The following is an 11406-nucleotide window of genomic DNA, read 5'->3' as shown; positions in this document are numbered from 1 at the left end:
AAAAAAAAAAAAAAAAGGGGGGGGGTTAATTTCATGGGTGCAAATGGCATGTCATTGTTTTGACTTCTTTGTTGGTGACACTGAATATTTATGTAGGTTGTTAATCAGTTAGATTTTCCCTTTTATGGATTATGTCCTTGGCCCATTTATCTATAAGGTGAGTAATATTTAAGTTGTTGTTAATGAATTATTTATCATACTAGGTATAGTCCCCAGTCAGTCAATTTTTCTGAAAATCGTTTCCCCTGTTATTCATTATAGCATTTTAAGCAGAAATTTCAGATTTTTATGAAGTCAAACCCAAGCCTATTGATCTTCCACTGATTCAACACTTTCAGTTCTTCTTCATCCAAAGAACTGATTAAAATTTGCTTAAATTTCTCATCGATATTTGTAGTTTTTATATGTGATTTCTAAACCCGTATGGATTTTATGTAAGAAAGTCCATGAATTCTGAAGTGTATAAAACTGTTCATCCTTGCCTCCCCCGCTATGCAGATTCAGAGTGTTCATCATTTTGACTTACTATTTCTTCCTAACAGAGAGAGCCAGTTGAATAAATGGATGACTTTAGTCCCTTAATTTTATTTTTCTCAATATTAAGCCAGTAAATGCTGCTCTGAGGGTAGCATACTGATCAGTTTTAAAATTTTGTGTCATTTTTGTTGTTGCACAGAGATATATACATATGTGTGTGTATGTTTCAGAAAGATATATTTACTGAAAGCTGAATTCATATAGTGGTGTTAACTGTATTTTAAATAATAACTACTATTTGTTTTTCATTCTAAAGGTTACACATATGTATACATTATATATACACACACTTATAGGTACACATATATCTTCATTTAAAAAAATAGGAGAACAGATGAGCCAAAAATGTCTCCATATTGTTACCAGTTATTTAAAATTTGATATGTTTATCTTTTTCTATCACACATACACACAATCATAGTATATACTTTTTGCATTTATTTGTTTACATAGTGCTTAGGTAGACTGTAATATGCAGATCACTCTCTAAAGATGTATCTTTTCAGAATTAAATTTAAATAACTCCAATATGAATTAGATTTAAACAAGAACCACATTAATTGTGAATTAATGATTTAGAACAAATTAAAGTTAGTTCACCAGCTGATTTCCTTATCTGATAGCTTTAAACAGTGTGTATTTACAGTAGAGACTCATCTGAGTAGCCAAACACACTTTGTGGACTATTTGAAAAATCACAGTGGATTAGAACTTGAAATTTGCATACCCTTGTATTCCCTGAATCTCCCGTAGAAGATGCGAGTGAGAGACAAATTAACGAAAGTAATAACCATTTTAGGTTCCCCCTAGGAAATAGCTTATGTTGGTGCCATGTAAATATGTAAGATATGTGTTTGTCTTTTTTAGGAAGTCGTGCGGTTTCTAGATAAGAAACATCCAAATCACTATCGAGTCTATAATCTATGCAGTATGTACATTACTCTATATTTGGTACTGTAGATAGAAAACAGATTATGTAAGAAGATGATTTTTTTTTTTATTGCATTTAATCATAAGTATTTGGTGGTGGCAAGGAATGAATTTAAAAATCCCCATCTTGGACTGGCCCCATTTAGTAGAAGGAGTTAGCCCAGCAGCACAAAGCACCCTATGAAGGAGGCGGCTTTGGCAGGACCAATGAGGCTGAAGTGGAAGCAAACCATTTTAGGGAAGATCTGTTCTAGCGACATTAGGTCTAGGAAAATCTTTCGTTTTTCCTGCCAGATTGTGTTATGAGGACACAGACGATTTAACGAATGAGTCCTCTGCCCCAGCAGCACTGGGCTGTGATGAGAGCAGGACCCTAGATGGGGGAAAAGGAAACGCTCTGTGGAAAATAGGCTGTAACCCAGCCGTATACTCGGTCTCTCTTGATTTTTTCCTCTACCTGTCTACTCAATAGACATTTTCAGGGGGCAATCATTTTGGTCAGCTACATTTGCCTCTTGTGTGGTTTCTAACTACCCTGCAATAATGTGATGAATGGTCTGCTAGAAAGTTAAAAATTATACCTATTAAACAAAAATAGTTGAGTTTGGGTTACATGAGATGGATAAACCACTACCATCCTTACGTTTTTGAGACCCCGTTTTTATTTTAGAGTGGCAGGAGCAACTTGGAAAGCTCTTTGTGAAGACAGATAAGGAATTCTGATAAGATATGTTAACCTATTTATAACTTCATCATTTATTATGTTATTCCCTATAGAGATATGACATACATATTATTTATTTTAGGTGAAAGAGCTTATGATCCTAAGTACTTCCATAATAGGGTCGGTAGAATCATGATTGATGACCATAATGTCCCCACTCTACAGTAAGTTTTATGCTAAGTTGACTATCAGAAGAGGGCTAAATATATTGGGTTTGATTTTTTGAAAATATTTTAACTAAAAATCTTAAACTTGAAATCAGCGAGATGGTGGTTTTCACCAAGGAAGTAAATGAGTGGATGGCTCAAGATCCTGAAAACATCGTAGCAATTCACTGTAAAGGAGGCAAAGGTAATAACATCTTCCTTTTTATTTCTCCCTTTCTAAAGACATGTAAATGCAGATAAAGTACAAGAACAAGACACATATTGCTATCAATGCGTATTGACAATTGTTAGCATTTTTAAAGATTAGCTCCAAGACTGAAAGAAGGGGAGGAGAAAGGAAAGAGGAGAGGAGGAAGGGTAGGCAATAGGGAGAGGATAAGGAAGGGAAGAAAGCAGGAAAAAAGAACTAAGGAAGGTTGAGCATATTTTCCCTTGTTTTTCTAGTATTTGGATTTCTTTATTTTTGGTTTGCCAGTTTATATCTCTCAAAATACAAACAGTCTTTAGTTTTAGAATGCCAGAGTACTTTTATTTTATTTAAGGCTGATCTTTTTAAATTTTTAAATTAACGGTAAAATCTATTTATGGTGTACAATATGATGTTTTGATGTATATAAACATTGTGAAATGGTTAAATCAAGCTAATTAACGTATGCATTACTCCACAAATTTTTGTGGAGTAATTTAAAATCTACTCTCTTAGCAATTTTCAAGTATATATTAACTATGGTCACTATGTTGTACAATGAATTTCCTGAACTTATTCTTCCTAATTGAAATTTTGCATCCTTTAATCAACATCTCAGGCTGGGCGCAGTGGCTCACACCTGTAATCCCAGCACTTTGGGAGGCTGAGGCAGGTGGATCACATGGTGAAGCCCTAGCTCTACTAAAAATACAAAACATTGGCTGGGTGTGGTGGCATGCATCTGTAATCCCAGCTACTCGGGAGGCTGAGGCAGAAGAATCACTTGAACCCGGAAGGCAGAGGTTGCAGTGAGCCGAGATCGCACCATTGCACTCCAGCCTGGACAACAAGAACAAAACTCCATCTAAAAAATATAATAATAAAGTAAAAACCAACATCTCTACAATTCCCCCAGTTTTGTCCCCCCAGCCGCTGGTAACCACCATTCTACTCTCTGCTTCTATGAATTTGACTTTTTTAGATTCCACAAATAAGTGAGACATGCAGAATTTGTCTTTCTATGCCTGGCTTATTTCACTTAGCATAATGTTCTCCAGTTTCATCCATATTATCTCAAGTGACAGGATATCCTCTAAGGCTGAATAGTATGCCTTTATTTACACATCCCACATGTTCTTTATCCATTCGTCCGTTGATGACATTTACATTGACTCCATAGCTTGGGTATTAGGAATAACGCTGCAATGAACATGGGAGTGCAGATTTCATTTCCTTTGGATATATACCCAGAAGTGGAATCTCCAAATCATATGGTAGTTCTATTTTTGGTTTTTTGAGGAATCTCAGTGCTGTTTTCCATAATAACTACTAATTTACATTCACACAAACAGTGTACGAGGGGGATCCCTTTTCTCTACATCTTCACCAACTCTTCTTTTGTCTTTTTGTTAATGACCATCCTAACAGGTGTGAGGATATCTCTTTGTGTTTAATTTGCTTTTCCCTGATGATTAACGATGTTTAGCATTTCCTCATATACCTCTTGGCCACTTGTGTGTCTTCTTTTGGGAAATCTCTTTTCAGGTTCTTTGCCCATTTTCTAGAGAAGTAAATTGTTCTCTTTCTATTGTATTGTCTGAGTTCCTTTTTTAAAAAAATCTATTAACCTATTATCGAATGTATGCTTTGTAGATATTTTCTCCCATTCTGTAGGTTGTCTCTTTGCTCCATAAATGTTTCCTTTGCTGTGCAAAAGCATTTTAGTTTGATACAGTATCATTTGTCTACTTTTTCTTTTGTTGCCCTATGCTTTTCAGTCATATCCAAAAATATCTTGTCCCAGACCAATGTCAAGAAGATTTTCTCCTATGTTTTCTTCTAGTAGTTTTTCAATTTCAGATTTCACAGTTAAGCGTTTACTTTGAGTTGATGTTTGTATACGGGTGAGATAGGGTGCAATTTCATTCTTCCACCCGTGGATATTCAGTTTCCCCAGTATCGTTTAGTGAAGAGACTGTCCTTCCCCCATCTTGGATTCTTGGCACCTTTGTTGAACATCAGCTGACTATAAATGCATGGATTTATTCTGGGCTTTCTGTTTTGTTCCGTTGGTCTATATGTCTGTTTTTGTTCCAGTAATATTAAGGTTGTTCTTAAACTTTGTGAGAACCTTTAGATTAAGGGGGCCAACAGAGATGCTATTTCAGAAATTATACTGGAATTTTTATAGTGTAATGATACAAAGAAGCTGACATTGGTGGGGTTAAAATGGGGGGAAAAGACCCATTTTGTAAATCCAACCAATTTAAGTTTAGCTAGATTTTCTCTCATTCAGGTTTAGGCTTTAAATAATCATCTAAGCATATTTCACAATTTTTGACAAACATGAATAATTACATTTTTAGTGGGCTCTAAATCAATGTTTATATCAAATTCCAGGAACACGTAACACTGTAAACTGACTTACATGATTCAGTAAAATCAAGTTTTCGTCTTACTGACTAGTTTCAAGCGCATTAGTTAATATACAGATTCTGTGTTCAGCTCTACAGATTGGAATATTGTATATAAACTGGCAATTTACAATACCATAGTTAAATTAAGAACATAGAGGCTGAATCATTTGAAATTGGCAATTTTTAACCATCTTTTGCTTTAAAAATGGCCATTTCACATTGCCCAACCTAAAATGTTGTTATTCAAGAAGTTAGCATCAGTTTTCTATTAACTAATGCTAATTCCTTGCTTGAAGGAAAGCATTCATTTCAAATTTGACTTTTTTCTTTTTTGCTGAGAGGGGGTTTACATTATTCTGTGTTCACATAATATTTTGTTGATATTGTTAAAGGTTATTTAGACGGCTAATATTCAGCTGGTATGTACCAGAGCAGTCTCTTCTTTTACGTGTTCATTCATATTAGTCTTGCTGTCTTCTGTGGTTGCTGCCTGCAGGTTACCAATAGTATCATGATAGTAAACATATTTTATATTGATTTATAGGAGTTCTTCAAAGAACCTGAATGCCAATTTTTCTTAGTATTGCAATTATATTCTCCCAACATGTTGCCTTTTAAATTTGATTGTGATTTATTTCGTTGTACAAGTTTGTAAATTTTTGTTTTGTTTTGAGACATGGTCTCCCTCTGCCACCCAGGCTGGAGTGCAGTGGCACGATCTCAGCTCATTGCAGCCTGAACCTCCTGGGGCTCAAGCAATCCTCCCATCTCAGCCCCTCTGAGTAGGTGGGACTACAGGCAAGCATCACCATGCCTGGCTAATTTTTGTATTTTGGTAGAGACAGAGTCTCACTGTGTTGCCCAGACTGGTCTCGAACTCCTGGACTCAAGTGATGCACCCACCTCAGCTTCCCAAAGTGCTGGGATTACAGGCATGAGCCATCGTGCCTGGAGAGAAGTTTGTAATTTTGAATGTAGTAAAATTTGTTCATCTGTGTGTGTATGTATTTCATGCTTTTCTGTCATGTTTAAGAAATTCACCCCTATACTGATGTAGTAAAGATATTCCACATTTCTTCAAAAATATTCAAGTTCCATTTTTAATATTTGGGTCTTTAATTGGAAGTTGGGGAAAGTATTTTGTTCATATAGATAGCCAATTGCCCTAACACCATCAATTGCATGCTATTTTGTTCTCCATTAATTTGTAATTCCTCAGTAATATACCAAGTTTCTATACATATTCAAAACTGTTTCTAAGTTCTCTCTACCACACTTTTGTAATTATTGTAGCTTTATAATATAGTTTGATAAAGGCAGAATAGTCTTGCTCTCCTTGGAACTTAATTATTAAGTTCAATTTTAAAATCATTTTGTGAACTGCCATAATAAAACACTTTTAGGATTTTTATTAGAACTACATTGAATTTATAGATTAACTTAACAGAACTGACAACTGTGATATTGAGTTGTACATGTGAATTATCTTGTTCATTCTTTAATAATATTTTATACTTTTTTTATCATGTCTTTCACATCTTTTCAAAAATTCATTCCTACACAAATTGTGACTGAAAATGGAATCTCTTTTTTTCTATTACATTTAGGTTGTTTCCAGTTTTTACTGTGATAAATAATGCTGCTTTTTTTTTTTTTTTGAGATAAAATCTCACTCTGTCACCCAGACTGGAGTGCAGTGGCATGATTTCAGTTCATCGTAACCTCTGCCTCCTGAGTTCAAGCAATTCTCGTGCCTGAGCCTCCGAAGTAGCTGGGATTACAGGCATCCACCATCACACCTAGCTGTGTTTTTAGTAGAGATGGGGTTTTGCCATGTTGTCCAGGCTGGCCTCAAACTCCTGACCTCAAGTGATGCACCTTCCTCTGCCTCCCAAAGTGCTGGGATTACAGTCGTGAGCCACCGCGCCTAGCCCAATAATACTTTTAAAAATACACGTTTCTTGTTGCACATGTGGCCACATTTTTGTTGAGTATATACCTTGAACTAAAGTTGTTCTGTCTTAGAGTAATGAATCTTGAACTTTACTTGATAATGTCACCTGTTTTCTAAAATAGTAGTACCGATTTTTACTCCACTGGTATTGTACACTTCAAGCATTCCATGTCTTCCCCAATACTTGCAGTTTGGAGTATTTCTATTTTTAGCCTTTGGGGGTTTGTGTGATGGCATCTTATGGCGGTGACCATTTGCATTTCTGTAATTACTAATATGATTGAGGAAGTTTTCTTAAGATTATTAAGTATTTGGATATCCTTTCTGTAAAGTAACTTTTAATTTTCTTAACCATTTTCTCCTGGTTTATTCATCCTTTTTCTCTTGATTGTAGGAATTATTTATGTATTCTGATTTCAGTTCTGTTATTGATCATAAATGTATTCAGGAAAGCTTTTCTGCTCTGTGAATTGCCTTTTCTCTCTCTCAGGAGTATCCTGTGGTTGACAGAAGTTCTTAGTTGTGTTACCATCATGGGTATCATGCTTTTCCTTTATAAAGTTTGTGCTTTTGTGTCCTGATTAAGACAATTTTCCTTGAGTTTAAAGGACATTTTACTACCATATTTTCTTCTAGAAGCTTCATTCCTTTTAAAATTGATTTATGTGTGTGGTGTGAGGAAGGCATCAGGTTTCATCTTTTTCCATGTATGGCTATCCAATTATTCCAGCACACGGGTTGAGAAGATTTTCATTTCTTTACTACCCTGCAGAACATGAATCTGTTTCTGACCTTTCTGTTCTGTTCATCGATTTTTTCATCTGTGTGCCAATAGCACAACTATCTTACTGTAGCTTTCTAATATGTCCTCATTTCCAGTCATGTGAGTATCATCAGCTTTTTCTTTTTCTTCAGAATTGTTTGGGTATTTTAGGTCATCTACTTTTCCATATAAATTTGGGAATCAACTAGTCAAATTACATACACCGGATAGAAATTTGCTTGGAATTGTATTGAATTTATAGACTGGGGAGAATTGAATTTTTACAGTATTGACTCATCCAACCCATGAACAGAGGTGTTCTCTTATTGAGTTAGGTCCTCTTCAATTTCTCTTCACAATGCTTTCTTGTTTTCTGTGTAGAAAGCTTACATATTTTTGGTGAGATTTATTCCTAGATTTCTTTTGTGGTTATTTAAATGACATCCCTTTAAAATGTTTATTTTCTAAATGTTTTTTGGTGTTTTAAATGCAGTTCATTTTATTTATTAATCTTGCAATTAGCAACTTTCCTAAACTCACTTTTTTTTTTTTTTTTTTTGAGGTAGGGTCTCATTGTGTCACCCAGGCTGGAGTGCAGTGGCACGATCACGGCTCACTATAGCCTCAACCTCCCTGGGTTCAGGTGATCCTCCCATATCAGCCTCTTGAGTAACTAGGACTGCAGGCAGGTGCCACCATGCCCAGCTAATTTTTTGATTTTTTTGTAGAGATGGGGTTTCGCTATGTAGCCCAGGTTGGTCTCAAACTCCTGGGCTCAAGTGATCTGCCAGCCTCAGCCTCTGCCTCCCAGAGTGCTAGGACTGTAGGCCTGAGCCACTGTGTCCAGCCTAAACTCACTTATTAGTTCCACTAATTTATCTATAGATTCTTTTGGATTTTATGGTACATGATTACATCATATGAAAATAATAAATTGTATTTTTTCCATTTCAGTCATTTCTCTCCCCTAGCACTGGCTAGAACCTTTAGTACAGCGTAAAATAAAAGTGGCAATAGCAACCATCAACATACAGTTCCATTCTCAAAGGAAAAGCTTTCAGCATCTCGCCAATTGCTTTACGAGTATGTGTGTGTGCTACCATTTATCAGATTAAGAAATTCCTTGGCTGGGCGCCGTGACTTACACCTGTAATCCCAGCACTTTGGGAGGCCCAGCGGGGCAGATCACTTGAGGCCAGGAGTTTAAGACCAGCCTAGGCAACATGGTGAAACCCCGTCTCTACTAAAAAATACAAAAATGTGCCAGGTGTGGTGGCGCATGCCTGCAATGCCAACTACCCTGGCTTGAACCCAGGAGGCAGAGGCTTCAGTGAGCCAGCATCGCACCACTGCTCTCCAGCCTGGATGACAGAGAGACTCTGTCTCAAAAAGCAAAACAAAACAAAAAGAAAGAAAGAAAAAAGAAATTCCTTCAGTTTACTAAGAGTTTTTTTTTTTTTAAATCATGAATGGATGTTGAATTTTAAAGATTTTCTGAATCTTTGAGATGATAATTTTCTACTTTATCCTACAAATAAATGTGATTAATTACATTAATGAAGTGGTAAACCAACATATTTCTGGAATAAACATAATTTACTTGTGCTGTATTATTTTGTTAAATAATCATTAAATTGTTTTATTATTAAATTGCCAGATCCTGTTTGTTAATATTTTGTTTAGGATTTTTAAATTCATGTCGTCTGGGCGATTGGTTATAATTTTCCTTCCTCATAGTTTTTTCAAATCTTGGCTTTGTAAAATGAGTTAGATTTCATTTTCCCTGTTTTTATTCTCTGGGTAAATTTATGCATGCTGATTTTCTTCCTTCTTAAGTGTAAAGTGAAATTCACCAGTGAAGGCACATTGGCCTAGAGTTTTTTTCTGGAGAGAAGTCTTTAAATTGTGGCTCAATTCCACATATAGAATTTTTTAATAATTTTATTTATTTTGCCCATTTTGGTAGATTACAGTTTTCCCAGCATTTGTCCATTTAATGTAACTTTGAACTGTCTTAACATCAAATTGTTCACAATATCATTTTACCATTTTAGTGTCTACAGAGGTGTTCCCTTTTTTATTCCTACATTGCTTTCTTGGTACCTTCTCCCCTTTTTTCTTTTGATTAGTCTCACCAGGGAGTTATCAATTTTACTAGTCTTTTAAAAGTACAAATTTTTGGCCTTATTGGTGGTCTCTATTTTTAATTTATTTTTTATTTCATCAATTACTATTATATTTTCCCTTCTGTAGTCTTGGGTGGTTAATTTGTTCTTTTCCTGACTTCTTGACATGGATAATTCTTAGAGTGTCGACCACTCTCTTTTCTATTTACCATTTAAGGCTACAAGTTTTCCCCAAGAATTGCTTTAGCTTCATCCCATAAATTTTTATTTGTAGTGTTTTTATTTTACTTAGTTCAAACTATTTTCCAGTTTTGACTGTGCTTGCTTTTTTTTTGACCCGTGAGTTTTGTAGAAGTATATTTCCTTATTTCCAAACATATGAAAATTTTGTATTTATCTTTCAATTTTTGATTTCTGATTATATTGTGTTGTGGACACAGAACATACTACGTATTTTTTTTCTTTTTTAGTTCTTTGAAATTTGTTTAGACTTGCTTTATGGCCCAGAATTTGGTCAATATTATCAGATGTTTTCTGTACATTTGAAAAGAACATGTATGACGCATTGTTGAGAACAGCGTTCTATGTACATCTGTTTAATTATTTTATTTAACTCTCCTGTATTCCTACTGACATTCTGTTTTCATTTGATTGAATTTTAATAATATAATTCTTTCCTTCTCACCCTCTGTCATTACCTTCGAAGTCATATACTCCTTTTCTATGTTTTTAGTAATTACTGTAAAGATTTAAACCTGCATCCTTGATTTAGCTATTAATTTTTATTTATGTTGAGCCTGCATCTAGAAATCTTCCTAAACTCTCTCATTAGATTAAGGAGTTATTCTATAGATTTACTTACTACACTGACTTTCTACACTGGTTAAGCCTGCAGTATATTGTTAAATGGAAGCAGTGAAGAGAGGGCATTTTTGTTTAATTCAAGGCTTTAAAGAAAATGCTGTCAATATTATGTCATTAATATGATGTTCCTGGTAGGTATTTTGGTAGATTCTTTGTTGAGTTAACGAAGTTTCCTAGTTTTTGTTAATTTTTAAAGCCACAGGTGCAGGTTGAATTTTAGTGAATGCTTTTCCTGCATTATTGAGATAATTGTAAGGTATGTCTTCTTTAATCAATGAATATGATAAATTGCATTAATATAGATTTCTGATATAGGATGATTCTTGTACTCTTTTATTATTTGTCTTTTAATGGGCAAAACACATTTGTTTTCTTTTTGAGCTTAGTTTTTTTGGTATAATGTAACTTTTATTTTAGGTTCGGAAGTACATGTGCAGGTTTATTGGTAATATTGTGTGATGCTGAGGTTTGGGGTATGATTGATTGCATCACCCAGGTACTGCACATAGGACCCAATAGTTAGTTTTTCAACCTGTGCCCTTTTCTGTTGAGCCCCTCTAGAACTCCCCAGTGTCCATTATTGCCACCTTGATGTCCATGAGCACCCGTTGTTTAGCTTTCACTTGTGAGTGAGAACATACGGTATTTGGTTTTTTTGTTCCTGCATTAATTTGCTCATGATAATGACTTCCAGCTGCGTCCATGATGCTGCAAAGGACATGATTTCTTTTCTTTTC

At 35.0% G+C, this 11406-nt stretch overlaps 1 protein-coding gene across 8 annotated transcripts in view; it reads left to right on the top strand.

Annotated features, from left to right (window-relative positions):
* Positions 1-11406, top strand: part of LOC108538306 (phosphatidylinositol 3,4,5-trisphosphate 3-phosphatase TPTE2) — a 66345-nt gene that overhangs the window by 26992 nt on the left and 27947 nt on the right. For all 8 annotated transcript variants that reach the window (XM_017886381.1, XM_017886349.1, XM_017886341.1 and 5 more), the window contains exons 6-8: positions 1405-1465; positions 2274-2355; positions 2454-2542. In XM_017886381.1, coding sequence (XP_017741870.1) covers positions 1405-1465; positions 2274-2355; positions 2454-2542 — 232 coding nt within the window. The remainder of the gene's footprint in view (positions 1-1404; positions 1466-2273; positions 2356-2453; positions 2543-11406) is intronic.

The sequence above is a fragment of the Rhinopithecus bieti genome, unplaced genomic scaffold (assembly GCF_001698545.2).
Source record: "Rhinopithecus bieti isolate Rb0 unplaced genomic scaffold, ASM169854v2 scaffold_1014, whole genome shotgun sequence".
NCBI lineage: Eukaryota > Metazoa > Chordata > Mammalia > Primates > Cercopithecidae > Rhinopithecus > Rhinopithecus bieti.
This window is presented reverse-complemented; position numbering and strand designations above follow the sequence as displayed.